The 16,562-nt window shown below is 40.5% G+C and overlaps 1 protein-coding gene across 1 annotated transcript in view; it reads left to right on the top strand.

The window, feature by feature from the left end:
* The window catches only part of C8B (complement C8 beta chain), a 37,033-nt gene extending 20,929 nt beyond the window's left edge, over positions 1-16,104 (top strand). The window contains exons 8-12 of the mRNA XM_089518304.1: positions 312-440; positions 4,702-4,865; positions 6,228-6,381; positions 13,392-13,460; positions 14,510-16,104. Coding sequence (XP_089374430.1) covers positions 312-440; positions 4,702-4,865; positions 6,228-6,381; positions 13,392-13,460; positions 14,510-14,655 — 662 coding nt within the window. The 3' untranslated portion in view covers positions 14,656-16,104. The remainder of the gene's footprint in view (positions 1-311; positions 441-4,701; positions 4,866-6,227; positions 6,382-13,391; positions 13,461-14,509) is intronic.
* The last annotated feature ends 458 nt before the right edge of the window (positions 16,105-16,562 follow it).

Below are 16,562 nucleotides of genomic sequence, written 5' to 3'. Positions count from 1 at the left end.
AGAGATGGCTAAAATTGCTTGTTTCTTGCTTTGAGAAGAAAATTAATGTATACCCCTAGTCTGAGATGAGACCCCTGTTTTATCCATGCAGGAGGGTCACCATTCCTCTGCAAACTGTTCCAGACATCTTTTTTTATCCACTAAACCTCCCAGAACCTTCTAGCCAGCATAACAGATTGTCCTACATGTTGTAGAGTGTGCATAGGATGTACACAGGGAAGAAGTTGAGGGGAGATGGCATTCTTCATATTGTGGGAAACTTGAATTCAACCCTATGCTTCTTTTAATAATAATGAATTATGTTTTCAAAGGGTACAGTCTGAGTGATGTCCGATCTTGTACACAAGCTAGCCTTGAGGTTGGTGGAAACATTAAAGGATATTACATAACAGTTGGAGGATCAGGTGGAGCCTGTTCTGCTATTTTAAATGAAATTGGAGGTGAGCAACTGACTATCGAGGAATTGCGTGATTGGATAAATCTCAATGTTTAACTTTCACAGAAAAACAAAACACACTATGAGAAAGAACAGAATTTCACTGATGGTGGTCCACAGTACATACTTGAGGAATGTAACTGTTGTTAAAATATTAATTGTGAAAGTTATTTTTTTAAAAAAAAAACAGACATTTTTAAATTTAGCAAATGTCCAGAATATAAGAATGAACTACTATTTCTTTGAGTTATCATTATGTCAGTAAAACCTCAGCAGAAAATAGAGAAAGTATTCCTGTTTAATATAAAAATAAAGGAGGGAGAGAGGAAGGGGAGTAAAGGGACAAATAATGGTTTGCCAAGCAGCTGAATCAATCAATTTAAAACACAGCATTTAAAATACAGTCAGTATGCAAAGGAACCTTTGAGACTAACTGAAAGAAAGAAGTTTTCTCAGACTTGAGCTTACTTCCTCAGATGCAAGCATGCTGGTTTTCCAGACTAACATGGCTATGTCTTTGAAATACAATATGACTGATCCTGACATTTATTGTTATAATAATGGACTACTGTGAGTGTACAAGCCTTAGAGCAGTTTTCCCTAACCTTATGTCATGGTGTAGTTTGACCTACAAATCCTATTAGTCTTGGCCACTGGCCACTAGGAGTAATGAACGCTGTAGTAAAAACAAACAAACATCTGGAGGCAGGGGAAAAGTTTGAGAATGGTGGCCTAGAGCAACTAAAGCTGAAATGATTGTACATTTGCTTGAAAGTGAGTACAGTAAGGTTTATTTCTGAATGAATGTACAGGGGATTGCAGTATAAGAGGCTTCATACCTTTTATGTTGCATCACAGTATTTAAGAGAACACATCAATATTTATTTCTGTTCTTCTTGTTGTTCTTGTCAAATTTATTTATATCCCATCTTTCCCCCCAAATTGGAATTCAAATAAAAGCATACAAAAAATCAACATTATAACAGAATTAAGCTATTAAAAAGGGCTGGAACCCTATAAGGTAGTTACAAATATGTAATCGAGACTTTTGCATTCGTGGCTGCTTCATATTCACAGTCCATATGCATTCCCTTGTTTAGGGGCTACATTGGGACCATGAAAGTCCCCAATCCCCACTTACAGTCAACGTCTGTGATCAGGGTCTGTCAATTGGGAAGCAGCTGGCTGATACTTCTACACACACCCCTTGTCTAAATGATTTTTGCTGCAAGAGGGGATCGTGATAGGGTCCTTTTTTGTGCATGTCACAACAGAGGTTGCACACAAAAAGGGAACATTAGTTCAGCCACTTCCTGAGCAACAGGGAAACAGACTCCCATTGACCACAGTGGCTTCTGACCAGTAAGTGGAGATGTGTGTTGTGGTTATGAGGCCAGGATTCGCATCATTGATATTTAACTGCCATGGTTATATAGCAATGTAGTGCATTGAGGATTCTGGCCAATATTAAAATAATTGAAAACATAAACTTAAAAATTAAAAAGCAGTGCCAAACACTATTGTTTAAAATAGAGGAACCTCTTAAAATCCCTTTCCTTAAAAAAACTTTTCCTTTTAAAAGCTTCTTGAAATTTTTAAAAAGTATTTGGAAGGACAGGAAGGAGGGGAGCTGTTGTAGCCTCCTTAGGAAGGGAATTCCAGAGCCTAAGGGGAAGCCATTGAGATGACCCTGTCTTGTGAAGGTGGTGCGGCTGATGATAAGAAAAAGAAGGGTCTTTCTTGAGGCTCTTAGGGTCTCAGCAAGGTCATATGGATAGATATGTTCAGTGAGATAGCTTGGATCTAACCTGTATAAGCCATAACCTGCACTTTAAATTGTGTAGCCAGGCAGCCAGTATCTACTCAGAGGAAAGCCTTATTTCATTCAGCGACTTACTCCCTGATAAGTGTGTGTAGCACTGCAGCCTTAGCACTGTTCCCAATGACTAAACAATTGATGTTAAGGCCAGGGCAGAGTTTTACATTTACACAAGCCACTTAATGCAAGAACCAAAACATGGCGAGAACTGGGGACAATAATATAAGAAAAATCCCAGAATTAACTAATTTTTGTGGTGCTACTCAAGGAACACTAAGAGGTGATGGGATGATTGTTGAAGGAGGATTTCTATCTGATGAATATTGTTGTTTTGGGTCTTTCTTGCTTAAGTAGAGGATTTCCTTCTCATCCTTAAGTGGCCAGAGATCTTTCTTTGCAAACCAGCTCTTTAAAAAAAGTGAGCAGAAAGGCATTTCTCCCTTTGCTCTTCCAGTGGTCCCTTTGCCTATGTGTTCACATTGCTTAAGACTTTTCTAGTTTTCAATTCTAGACTTCCAATTCACAGATAGAGTTTTGCAAAACAAAGTAATGGTTTAATAATATCAGCAATGATATGTAGAATTTTATCAATGCTCTCTCTCTCTCTCTCTCTCTCTCTCTCTCTCTCTCTCTCTCTCTCTCTCTCACACACACACACACACACACACACACACAGACACACACAATCCACACTGAGAAAATAATCCTGTATCCTTGCAGATCATGTCGGATGTTTTGCCAAGTCAGCTTGACCTGTTTTTGATATTAAACAAGCCAGAAAGGAAAGTTCCTTCTGAATTTGTACATGTGTGTGCAAATGAAGATTATCCTTTTCCAAAATAAACACACCAGGAGCCTTTTCAAACTTCAGAATTGTAGCACTGTTGATCCTACTTTAACCCTACCATGACCTGCATCATCCTAAGGAATCCTTGGGTTTGTGGTTTGGGGAGATAAATAGAGGAGTGCTCAAGCTCATAATTCTAACTTGTTGTTATTTGCTGTCAAGTCACCATTGACCTATGAATGGTAGACCTCTATGAGTCCTCAACTGCTCTGCTCAGGTCTTACAGACTCGGGGCTGTGGCTTCCTTGATTGAGGGACAGAATAGATGGCTTGAAGCCGCCCCCAGTGAAGACGAATTGGGGCCACAGAAAACACACGGTGCAGCCCTGATCCACCTTGGACCCAGCCCAGAAAGGAGCAGAAAATATCTCCTCCTATTTGGGTCAGAAAAGAGCCACTTTTCCTGGCTCTGCCACAGCCCTAGGGTGGCTTCAAGATGCTCCGGTGGTGTATGGCATGCATAGTGTAAATTTTGAAGCAACCTACATCTAGGCGGCCACACACCTTTCGGACATCTTTGGAACATATAAACACTGCACTCCCAAGACACCTGGAAGCAGGCTTTAAAGGGCCGTCTGTTTCAGCCCTGAGTCTACCCACCTGTAATGCAGTCTTTCTCTTTTCCTACTGACTTCTACTTTATCAAACATTATCATCTTTTCCAATGAGTCACATCTTCTCATGATATGTCCAAAGTACAGTGCACCCGCATTTTACGCACTGGAAAAGCCCCTCACGCGCCCCAGAAGAAGTAATGGGGTGCGCGCCCATGGTGCGGTTATGCGGCTACGAGGCTGCACGCCATGGCAGCAAGCCCCATTACTTCCAATGGGGCTCCAGCATACACTGATTTCTTCTTATGGGGAGGGATTTATTTTCAAATGGGTTTAAACTGCAAGAAAAAAGATTCTACTTAAGCATGAGGAACAACTTCTTGATTATAAAAGGTGTCTGAACCAGATTGCCTCAGAGGGTGTTGGGCTCTCCATCTTTAGAGGTCATTAAACAGAGGTTGTATGGCTGTTTTTGGGGAGTGCTTCAGTTATGTATGCCTGCATGGCAGGGAATTGAACTAAATGGCCCTTGTGGTTCCTTCCATCTCTAAGATTCTATATATATTCTAGGGTTGGGAAAGCTAGAGGATATTCTTTCCCATTGTCAACATTATATCTTCCAGTGAGCTCAAAGTGATATATATGGCTCTTCCCCATCCCACCATACATTATCCACACAAATCTATGAGGAGCGCTCAGGCTGAAATTTAATCTCTTTGCTACCTAACACTTTCCCCATCATAGCTGACCAGGGTGGTCATGGAAGGAGTGCTAGAGAACCAAAGGATTGTTGACCTGGGGACTGTCAGCATGCATATCCTGCTCAGAACTTCTGAAAGAGAGTGACTGGCCCAATGTCACCCAATGAGTACATGACCAGGTAGGGACTCAAAGAAGGATCTCCCAGGTCCCAAGCCACACTGGCTCTATAGGTGGTCCACTTACTCATGCAAGTCATTGCTTGATATTATAGTCCTCAAATAGTAAGGAAATAGAGATGAACCCATAACAATTCTAAACTCATGTCTTGATCGTCTTTCTCTAGATAATGTTTCAGAAAAGAAATTTGTAGAGGATTTTGTCGTTCTTGTTCGTGGTGGTGCGAGTGAATCTATTACAACCCTGGCTTCCAAAGAACTGCCAACTCCAGAACTGATGCAAAAGTGGGGAGATGCAGTTCAGTACAACCCTGATATCATCCAGATGAAGGTGACTTTAAGCCTTAAAACTGCAAGAATAGAGATTGTGAAAATTTGCTACAGTTTCATAATGTATGCCTTGTTGGAGTGAAAAAAAAATCTCTTGAGAAGCTCATTGAAAGGGAGATGACATGATGGTTGGGGTCCTGTTGGTGACATAGGCAGATATAAACATCAGTTATGTCTGTGTATATTGTTGCATGATTATTGCAAAATGGTGTACACTTATCCCTCCATATTTGTGGCTTTGATATTTGTGGATTTGATTATTCACAGATTTGATTGATATGTTCTCTCTAGGAATATCTAGGTCCTCCAGTGCAACTCTATGGGCAACTTTAACTAAAAGTTGCACTGAAGGACCTCTACTAGGCCTTTGTAGCTCCTCCAGCACCATTCTATGGTCAGTGTAGATTGGACATTGACCACAGAGTTGCACTGGAAGACCTAGAGAGTCATAGAGAGGTGTCCTCTCAGGTAAAAACATGGTGTTTTTGTTATTTGCGGTTTTTCCATATTCACGGGGGTCCTGTGCCCCTAACTCTAGCGAATATGGAGGGATGACTGTATTTATCACCTCCTTATGCAGTGACCCCACCCTATGTACATAACCAAACTTTCACCACATCAGTTTCAGTATAATCTATTCATTCCCCTCGTGGCCAATTAGAACTGGGACAATGAAATTGCTTCTTCACTACTGGCTGAGAAAACATTGCTTAGGTGTGCCCATGTCCACTCCATTGGGTACTAATTGGCTGTGGGGCATTTACTGGTCGGGTCAGGTCAGTTGGCCATGTTGGGGGTATGTGTAAAGAGGGCAGAGGTATGCTTGCCAGAGTGCTACATTTCACAAAGCCCATGGAGAATTGTCACCAGTTTTACATAATCTTCGAAGACCTGGATCCAGATGCTGTGGGGGCTCCCAGCATTGGTCACTTGGCTGGATGTCTTGTTCTGACCTCAAAGCAAGTGATTTCTGGCAGCAGTGGTGTTGGGCAGCACAGCAAGACACATTGTAACCAACTGCCTGGTGTTGCTCCAGAGGGCTCTGGATCTTCTGGGATGATCCAGATCAAAAGGCGACTTTTTAACATCCTTGTTAAGGGTGGTATACTACAGGTTCAGTGCTGAACTGGCTGTACGTCATCTGGAAAGTGTGCACCAAAACCAGGGATTAGATCCTGTGTCATCCAGACTGATCATCATAACAGAGGGAGGGTAGAGTATATTATTTGGGCCATGCAAACATGGCATCAGATATCAATGTTCCAATGACCCAGCTTCACATAGAGATCCAGCCTTTTCAGAAACATTTTGATGCTTCGATATGGAATATATTACCAGATTTCATCCTCTATCTCCATCATAGGTGGAGCCACTTTATGAATTAGTGACTGCAACCACTTTTGCAAATGCAAATACACTGAAACAAAATATGAGGCGTGCGTTGGAGGAGTTCCAGCAGGAATCTAGTAGCTGTCACTGCAATCCTTGCCAGGGCAATGGGAGTCCTTTTCGGAAAGGTAAGACACAGCCTTTAACCTTTTCTGGTCCAATATGTTTGTTCCCAGGGGCGTATGGGTTTTCCCAACACTCCTCTTTCCCCTATTATTCCCACTAAATATTACAAAGAAAATATAATAAGATGGGATATTCACTGAGATGTCACTGTTCTTTCGTGGGCAGCACAGATAAGGGACTTGCACCACTTTGGCAACTAGAATGTAATCTTAATCATTTACATTTAAGAAGGCTTTTCCAACTCAATTATGCATAAAACACAAAGTTGCAATCTGCTTCAAATCTCCTTCGAAAATAGCTTTGCTAAGCTTCGCGTGCTGACTAGCTCTCTGGCCATTAATTAGTGTTTCTCCCAGCTCTGGGAAGATGAAATGCCATCTGCAACTGCTAAAGATTGTTATCATTATCATCACCCCAGCTTCCGCACTGGGCATTTTTCCCTGTTCCCATTTTGAGCTGCTCTTGCTTTGAAGATGACACTGGTTTAACTGCATGGAGGGGAAGGGAGAGGGAAATGTTTTCTTAAGCGTGATAAAATGTGTCGCTTTGACATATGAAGCTGTCATAAGGGCCAAAGCAGAATTTATATAATCTGCTGCTATGGATCCAGGATTGTTTTAGTCAATTATAATTATACAAGAGAGACACAGGAAGAAGGGAACAATTCTTATCAGAAACATTGGACATAAGGAGGGGAAGTTTAGGACTTTATACTCCAGGATCCAAATCACAGCATGGGGAGGGGGGAGTATCATTGGTGCCATTGTAGATTGATACATCAATGTCAGTATAATCTATGCTGGCTTTAAGCAATGGCAGAGGGAAGATGTTACCTTATACTGTGCACTGGTGCCCATAAAACAAAGTGTAGCCCTGTGGGTAGGGAAGGAGGGCACTGTCCCTCTAAATGAGAATTCTGCCACTCCCATAAAATTTTAACCCCCACATTTCTAGCATTGCCATGATAGGGACAATAAAAAGCACCCATATCCAGAACTCATATCTTTTTTGTGTTAACATTCCCTGGTAAGTTTGCCTTCTCATTTTCTTTGGATGCTTAGATTTTATTTCTACAGATTTAACTAAATTTGAAAGAAACTGCAAAGCTACAAATCTAGTGGATAAAGGAAAATTTCATTGGCAGAATTGTTTAGGAGGCAATGTCCTCATCACCACCACTCGCATAACTGTGTCTCTGGTACATCTCAGCCCTCTTCTCAAGACAATTCTCAAGACAATTGCTTCTCAAGAAAATTGCTAGCCACAAAAAGGTATTTTCCCATTCCTGGAACCACCAATGGTTGTGGGTTTTGCACTGTGGATTGTAGGTCCAAGCCCTCCAACTCCAAAATAAAAGTAGAAAGTAGACATCTGGCCAATTCTGGGTTTCATTTTTATCATATTGGAAAAAATGTTTTCGGGGGCGGGGGGGGGGAGATTTTCAAACCTGGTGTGATTGTAGCAGGTACTGAGAGAAAATATTTGCCCCTCCAGCACCACCAAGGACTCCTAACTCAGAAGTGGGGAAAGTGCAGCTCACTGACCAGATGCTGCCTTCAGGACTGTTTTGTGACCCCAGAGTTTTGAATGAATATATATATATATATATATATATATCACATGCAAATATATCCCAATGATTCCTGGGAATGTGAGGTGCAATTTTGCAATGGTTTTTCCCCTGCAGAGCCATTTTAGGCCCAAGAGAAGCCTCTTTTCTTACAGTGAACAGGACCTTGGGCCAATAAACAAACATGGTCCTGAGAGAGCCAAGCAAAATTATCCCCATGCTCCTGAGGGAACAATGAGGAGATATTTGGAGCCAAACATGACCAAAAAAATTGGTGACCCTCCAAAGTTTCCTGGGAGTCAATGTGGCTGATAACCCTCAACAGGTGCCCACCCCTGCTGTAACTGGTAGGGCCTCTCCACTGTCCCAGGTCTTTCATATGACCTGCCATGACCATTTGGACATGGGGATGATTGCTCTTCTTTTGCAGACATCTCCTTCCCCCATCTGTGATCCATCTAAGGGAGAGGCAAGTTGGGTAATCACACACTAAAATATCAATTGTGGAATTTCTCTCAGGGTAAATTTTCCAGGCTCAAGGTTTGCCAGCTGCTTTTGCAGCTTCCTCACCAATACCAAGAGGTGCTGTGTTAAATTATTCATCCTCACAAGGGAGAATCAATTTTCTCTCCACTGCCATGCATCTTTGAGAACTATGAAGTTTTCAAAGAAGTCTCACAGTGGGGAGAAAGTCCTGGGCAGCATGGCAGGAGAGTTCACCCTGCCTGCCCCTACCTGTCACATTGGGAGGGTAAGGGGCTGTCCTCTCCTTCTTTCCTGCCCTCCTCTCCCCATGATACATACAAAGAATGGGAAAGAAGCTGGGTAAGGATTTGGGAAGCTATAGCTTTCCAGGATCCTCTTTTCCCCACTGCTGCCTACTCCTCCATGACATTCAGAGGGTGGTGGGAAGCTGAGTGAGGATTGAGAAGCTATATTTTTATATGATTCTTACTTGCCTCTCCCCACATGATATCAGGAGGGAGAGATGGTGGATGTGGATCAGGGAGGCTATTGTTATTTTAACTGCCCTTGAGTCGACCCTGATTCATGGCAATCCCATGGATGAGACCTCTCCAAGTACCTCCCTCCATCTTCCACTTTTTTGCTCAGATCCTGCAGGCTCAAGCCCATGGCCTCTCTGATTCATTCCAACCATCTGGCATATGGTCTCCCTCTCTTTCTACTACTGTCTGCCCGTCCTAGCAATATTTTATTTTCTAATGATTCTTGCCTTCTCATGATGTGGCCAAAGTATATCAGTCACAGTTTAGTCATCCTAAATTGTGGGAGTTTGGGTTTGATCTGTTCTGGAACCCATTTGTTTGTGTTCTTGGCTTTTCACAGTATCCTCAGCACTCTTCATCAGCACCACTTCTCAAATGATTTTATGTCTGCTTTCTTCACTGCCCAGCTCTCACATCCATACTTGGTGATGGGGAATATGATGGCTGGGATGATCTTCACTTTAATGTTTAGAGTTATATTTTTACACTTTAGGATCTTGTCCATTTCTTTCATTGCCGCCCTTCCTAATCCTAGCCTTCTTATAATTTCTTGACTGCAGTCTCTGTTCTGCTCAGTGTTTGATCCAAGATATGGGAAATCCTTGATTATTTCAATTTTCTAGTTATTTAGGATGAATTCTTGTCGATTGTCCATGGTCATTATTTTTGCTTTCTTGAAGTTCAACATCAAGTGAACTTGGTACTTTCCTCCTTGACCCTCTTCAGTAATTGCATCAATTCTTCGTTGATTTCTGCTAGTAGCAATAGCAATAACAGTTCCACTTCTATACTGCTCCATAGTGAACTCAGCACTCTCTAAGGGTTTATAATCTCTAAGCCAATTACCCCCTTCAAGCTGGGTACTCATTTTACCAACCTATGAAAGGAAGGAAGGCTTGGAATCAAACTCACAACATTGTGGCTGCAGTACCAGCATTTAAGTACTGTACTACTAGGGCTCCTTATAAATATACATTCCTATACACAAAACAGGAGAAACAAAAGATTTCACTAACTATAGGACCATTGCTCTAATCTCCCATGCAAGCAGTCATGCACAGAATTCTAGTTGTATTGTGTCATCTGCATATCTTAGGTTGTTAATGTTACTTCCTCTGATTTTCACTCCTCTTGCCTCTGAATTTAGGCCTGCTTTACGTACAATGCTTTCTGCATATAGGTTAAATAAACAGGATGATAGTATGCATTCTTGCCTGACCTGGTTCACTATTGGGAACCATTCTGTTTCTTCATACTCCGTTCTGGTGGCAGCCTCTTGTATTGGTTATGCATCAGCACTGTGAAATGTAGTGGTACTCCCATTTCTATGAGTGTTCCATAGCTTTTCATGATCTGTACAAAGGCTTTGCTGTAGTCAATAAAAAACACAGAATGCAGATTTACTTTCAAAATTCCCTGGTGTGTTCTATTATCCATCATATGTTTGCAATGTGATCCCTAATGCCTCTTCCTTTCCTGAAACCAGCTTGTACCTTTGGGATTTCTCACTCCATATATGGTATCAGTCTTTGCTGCAGAATTTTGAGCGTGACTGCTTGCATGGAAGATTAGAGCAATGGTAGTGCAATCTTTTGTGTCTCCTTTTTTGTGCATAGGAATGCATATTTATTCTGTGGGCCACTACTTTGTTTCCCATGGTTTTCCACAATTCTCTTTTGCCTTCTCAATCCTATGTGACATCAGGAGGGTGGGGTGAAATCTAGGCAATGACCCAAAGCTATAGCTTTATCACCTTTGATCTATTAGCTCATTCATTATGATGCAGACATTGTTGTCATGCACTGGGTATCAAAACATGATCCATGATGATTCTCTTTGCTGGGATTCCCTGCTTCTCTTGGTGTGTGGGGATAGGGAACAGATGAGTCTGAGAGGGGCAGTCCTTGAGGAGAATTCTCATTGTTAAGATGTTTGGACACTAAAAAAGCCCCTTTCTAATTCCCCTCCCCTTGAGTACTTGTATATTCTTTCCATGCCTATAACCAACCATTGTCAGAACTCCAAGCAGACAGCAAAATGTACAGTGGACCCTTGTTATACGCTGGGGTTTGGTTCCAAGATCCCCCGTGTATAACAAAATCCATGAATGCTCAAGTCCCATTAAATATAATGACATAGCAAAATGGTGTCCCTTATAAAAAATGGAAAATCATGGTTTGATATTTGAAATTTATACTTTTTTGGAACATTTTCAAACTGTGGATGCTTGAATCCGTGTATTAAAAAATCAGTGTATAAGAAGGGCTAACTGTATAACCTAGTAGACTGCCATACGTAATACATGGGGTGCATTTGGTGTGATGGGTTAGAACTTCTGGATTATGACATGCTGAGCCCTAAGATATGTTCTGTTTAATACGTTCCACCATATTACTCCCTCTCCTCAAAATCCTGTATATTATTCTAATAGAATAACAGTATTTTAAAATGTTTGTTCCATTTATTCATTCCATCCAACCAACCATTTATTTGGAACACACTAATAAAATGAAACCCTAACATGTAGTTTCCTTACTCCTTTGTTTAAATCCAGTCTTGCAAGATGTGCAAGCTTGCTAAATGAGCCCCTATAATAGAGGATGAGCAATGTCAGTTTTATTTTCTCCTGTGTTTAACTGTTGTTGTGTTGTGTTGCTTTGTTTGTTTATAATCAAAGTTCTTTCCCTCTTGTGGGGGTGAGGGAATATAAACTTTGGTAAATTTTTCAAAATGGAAATGAAATTCTTCCCTGTTCCCAAGAAAAAAATCAATAGGTTATTCCCAGAATGGAGGTGTCCATGTTGTACCTGCTGTCATGTAGCTGTTAAGACTAGAAATGTTGTAGAATACAGAGGTGGCAATTAGGGTTCCCAGATCTCAGGCCCTGGCATTTCATGACCAGGACACTCTTCTCCTGAGAGCAAACAATAGGATTGCAGGTTGGCTTAAAAGTGTGTTTATACTGTATCTGTTTTCCTCATGTGTTAGACCTGGCTTTTGTTTTAATGTTATTTGCATGGCATATTCTGTTCAACTGTGCTTGATGCTTAATGACATTACTCCCTCTTGATTCCTCACAATGGCCTGCCATTATGACATCCCAAGAAGCTGTCCCTAGCTGTCAGGTTTTGGCCCCCTAATCTGCAGGCCTAAACTAGTCGTCACCTGCCAGCCATAGTGGCAACCATAAATTCCGGTAACAAATTTCAGCAGATAGTCAAATCTAGATTTTTAAAAACTCAACCATATAAAGCTTGGCCTGGATGGTTGATTTTAGAATCCTCTGTCAGTTTTGACTTCTTCCCTATTTAAATGGGGAAAGCAAACTAATTTTGTCCTTGTGTGCAGCTTGATATGGCAGCCTTTTGTGTACAGCTTGAGAGAGAGAAATTTCTAAGTGGTTTACATCAAAACTGAAATCTAAATGCAATATAAATACAAAACAACCACTTCTGAACCAATTTTAAAGGGAATAAATATATTAAAACATTCCAACAATAAAATGCAGAAAACAGAGCAGACATCATCAAGTACATATATAGGTATGTTCTCACCAGGTTTTTAAAGCAGAATGTTGACCCCTTTTCTCAGACCTTATGGTAGAATGTTTTCCAAAGGTTCAGCAGCACCACTGAGAAGCCTGTCTAACCAGTACTATGCAATGGTACATTTCTAGAGCTGCTTCCTACCCTCGTATCATTGGGAACCTTTTCAGCTACTTGCTGTAAAGAATGAGAGGAGACAAAGGCCCATGTTCTATGTGATGTTCAACAACTTTTATTTTTTTAAAATTCCCAACACATCTTGGCCTTATCACCAATTTGCCTTCTTCACACATTTAGTATGCATGTAATGTTTGAGATGACACATAAAACATCTCTTTAAAATCATTTTTTCTTAAAAACATAATAGTTTAAATTATACATATAAATATACACATACCAACCCTCAAAAAATTGAGAATTGCACTCTGTACTCTATACAAGTAAACATTTGATTATTAGAAGAAAGGAAATAGGTGTACCAAAGGGTTCTTATTTATGGTTGTTTTTTTCTAGGATGACTCCATCAAGGAGAAGCAATGAGAAGACATATCATATAATCTGTCCCCAAAGGTTACTCAGCTCTGTTTTACCATGCTGATGCAATACGCTTAAAAGTTGCTCAATCTATAACCAACCCACCCACACATACACAGACACTGTATTACGTATTGTATGTCCAAACCTTCATTCAAACCCCTGGTCCTAAAGTTTTAAGTTTCAAAATTCATTCTCTCTTTTTTTTCTTTGAACAATTCTCAGTACCTCAAAACGTTTTGAACAAATGGAACATTCAGCAACTGATATATGTAATTACTTACTGTAATCACAATTTGAGGTAGGTGAAAAATAGGCCCAGAAGTATTGCTGACTCTGCCTATTATACCTTTCAGGGACTCACTGTGAGTGTATTTGCCCACTAGGACATCGGGGTCTTGCCTGTGAGGAGACACTAAGAACAGGTAAGATAGACTCCAAAAAGACATTCTGAGAAAAGACAACAGTCAAACGAAAGAAAGAAAAGTTGTAGTTAATGTTGAATATAGCTCATCCTTTGGCTACACATCTTTTTTAAAAAACTTTCTCAAGCCAAATATAATTGTTGAAAATGGACTTGTTGGTGGGTAGAGGCTCTTGGATTATTCAAATCTTGCATTCTGCTGGAACTGTATGTTCCTAGTTTATTTGAATCTCCTGCTTCTCTTACATTAAAACATGAGCATAGGGAATAGGCAATCCCTGAGTTTGAGGCCACATTACTATCATCCCAACCCATTTGGGACCTCTCTCACCACTGTGGGGAGTGCAGCCCTTTTCTGAGGTTTTGAAGGGGAACTTGCCCTGGTGGTGTATGTATATAAGGTTGTGAATTAAATACTAGCCAGAGGCTCAGGCTCGAATCAGCTTGTTGGGGGCAATTAGCTTACAGTTGTAAACCACTTAGAGACTGCTTAGGTGGTATGAAGCAGTATATAAATGAAGCTGATATTGCAACTGTAGCATTGAAGTACTGCTGCAAAATTCAAGGGAAAGCAGCCCGCTGCTGCTGCTGCTACAGCACTAGTTTCATCATTCATAAAGATCCTGGAAGGAGGTAGGCTATAAAATAGGCCAGGGCCCTATGTATCCCTTTGAGAGGCAAGTTGCACATCCCTGGTTTAGAGAAGTCTGCTAAAAAAAAATAGGGACAGCTGCATCATTTGTAGCTCTTGGTCATGTGATGGAAATCAGCTCCTTCTCTCAGTTTCGAATATGCTCTTATTTCTTCAAGAATAACCAAAAGATATAATTTCATTTTAGTCTTATTTAAGGCAAGTCATGTTTGAAAATATGTCTCATAAACAACACCATATGAATGATTCTGTTCTAGGATAAATGAAATGTTAACCATTTTTTTCAGCACTTTATTAAACTGGGTGGGCCAGAAAGGAAATGCCAGACCATCATTTGATTCTCTTAGGACATTCTTATGGTACCCTTAAAATAATGGTTTTATTTCTCATTACTCCAGATGTTGCTGTAGATGGGAACTGGAGCTGTTGGTCCAGTTGGTCTGCAGGTTCTGGAGGAAAACGATCAAGAAAACGGGAATGTAACAATCCTCCTGCTCGAAATGGTGGCAAGCCATGTTCTGGGCTAGCTGTTGAAAGCATTTAGGAAAATATTCAAGAAATATATTTGGAAGAAACAATCAGAGGTGTTTCCATAATACTATAGAAGTCACAGAGCAGGGTTGCAGGAGTCAATTTCTGCTCCTGAGGTCTTTTTGGGGCTGCATGGTCTGCCAAAAATATTTCCCTCCCCACTAAATAAATAATAAATAAAAGGACACATACACCCATTGGAATCATAGAGGGGTCAAGGGCTCCCAAAAACAGACTCTGGGACCACATTCTGAATCAGGGCTGTCCAACCCTCTCATTCCAACAGGAAGCCCTCCAGATGTGTTTGACAGCAGCTCCCACCATGGCTATGATAGCCAGGGATGATTGAACCTGTCTTCCAACACATTTGCCTGGTAGTAGGTTGGGAAAGGTGCCATAGAGTTCAGTTAATTAAGTCTAAGACAAATTTCCCCATGTTATTTAGATGCTTTAAATGGCTGTGAAAGAACCTAGAAACTTCTCTCAGTCATGGAGTCTCTGATATGCCTATGGGTATATTTTATACAATTAATAAAGGGTTCACTTCAGCTCTGCCATAATGTAGGAGAAGTTGTATTGCTGCCCCTTACGCATGACATTTATGAGTGGCTCTCAGGAAATAAGATCCTTTGAGTGGGGAATAGGTATGCAAATCATACAGAAAGTATCAACAACAGATGTTTATTCCAGGTATAAAACAAATGTATTGTAACTATTTGTCATAGGGCTATTGTTTTGCATACAGACTTCGTAATATTAAAGGCCATCCTCTGTCATTCTGCCATTAAGAAAAACCTACCTTTTCCAGTCAAATAAAGCAAAATCTACTTCATTATTTGTCTGAATTTCAGCCTGCTGGTTTGTGGGAATATGTAAAAATATGTTTTTTCTTAATAGTCACTGGAGGGTCCTTCACCATGCTGAGATGCATGGGATAAATGAAAATGTAAATCTCAATCATAGTGGGCTTCCTCAAATCAGAAACCTGAATCCAATGTAGTGATGTTATACACAGTTTCACATTTATTGCATTGAACACAAATTGTTTAACCAATTAGATATTACCTTAAAGGGGGGGAAACTGAATTGTGAAGTACTCCCAAATACCTCTGTGACACCCAATAATTTCAAAGCTATGCAATAATGATATGCTTATTCATTGGATAATTCCCCCCTGTAGATTACTCAGTAGAAGAAATACATTTAAAAGCGTCCTGGTACTTATTGCGAAGTTGAAATAAAACAAATTATATTCATAAAATTCATGCCCGAATGCTCTTAATCTGTGCCAGTAAAAATTAGCCATTAAATTGTACACTGAGAAAAGATATCTTCCACCTGGTGTGATGTTTGTCATGGGAATTTGCAGTGGAGAATAAGACTTCTGCTTCCACACTGTGTTAGAGGGAACGCTGGAGGTACAAGCTTCATAAAATTACTTTGGGGGACAACTAGCATAGCTATGATGAAAAAATGTGACATTAGTCTGGGATCTGAGCAGAAAGGTTGCAGAGACATTATTCTCACCTTTATTTTGCTGAGCACATTCCTGTTTCTCTTCAGCAAAAACAAAGGGAAAAAACATTGCCCAAGGGCTTCATTAACAAGGGCTTCATTAACAAGTAATGCTTGGCAGCTAGCAGCCTGATTTATCTTGCCTAGGCAGAATAACACAGGAAAAGATTGGCATGCCTTTGATCTGTGTAGCCTAGATGGGTCTGTTAGCAACAATTCCAATTTATGTTCTTGAAAAAACAATAAAAAGACTCATGGCACCTTAAAGACAAACAAATTATGCACTGCCTTAATGGACACCATACAATAGCTAATACTGTAATGCATTTGTTACTCTTTAGGCCACCACACGGTTCATTGTTGTTATTAAGAACCAGCTTCTAATTTGACATGGTGATCTTCTCA

Source organism: Sceloporus occidentalis, unplaced genomic scaffold, assembly GCF_023333645.1.
Source record: "Sceloporus occidentalis isolate IW3139 unplaced genomic scaffold, rSceOcc1.0.p SCAF_3, whole genome shotgun sequence".
NCBI classification, from domain to species: domain Eukaryota; kingdom Metazoa; phylum Chordata; class Lepidosauria; order Squamata; family Phrynosomatidae; genus Sceloporus; species Sceloporus occidentalis.
This window is presented reverse-complemented; position numbering and strand designations above follow the sequence as displayed.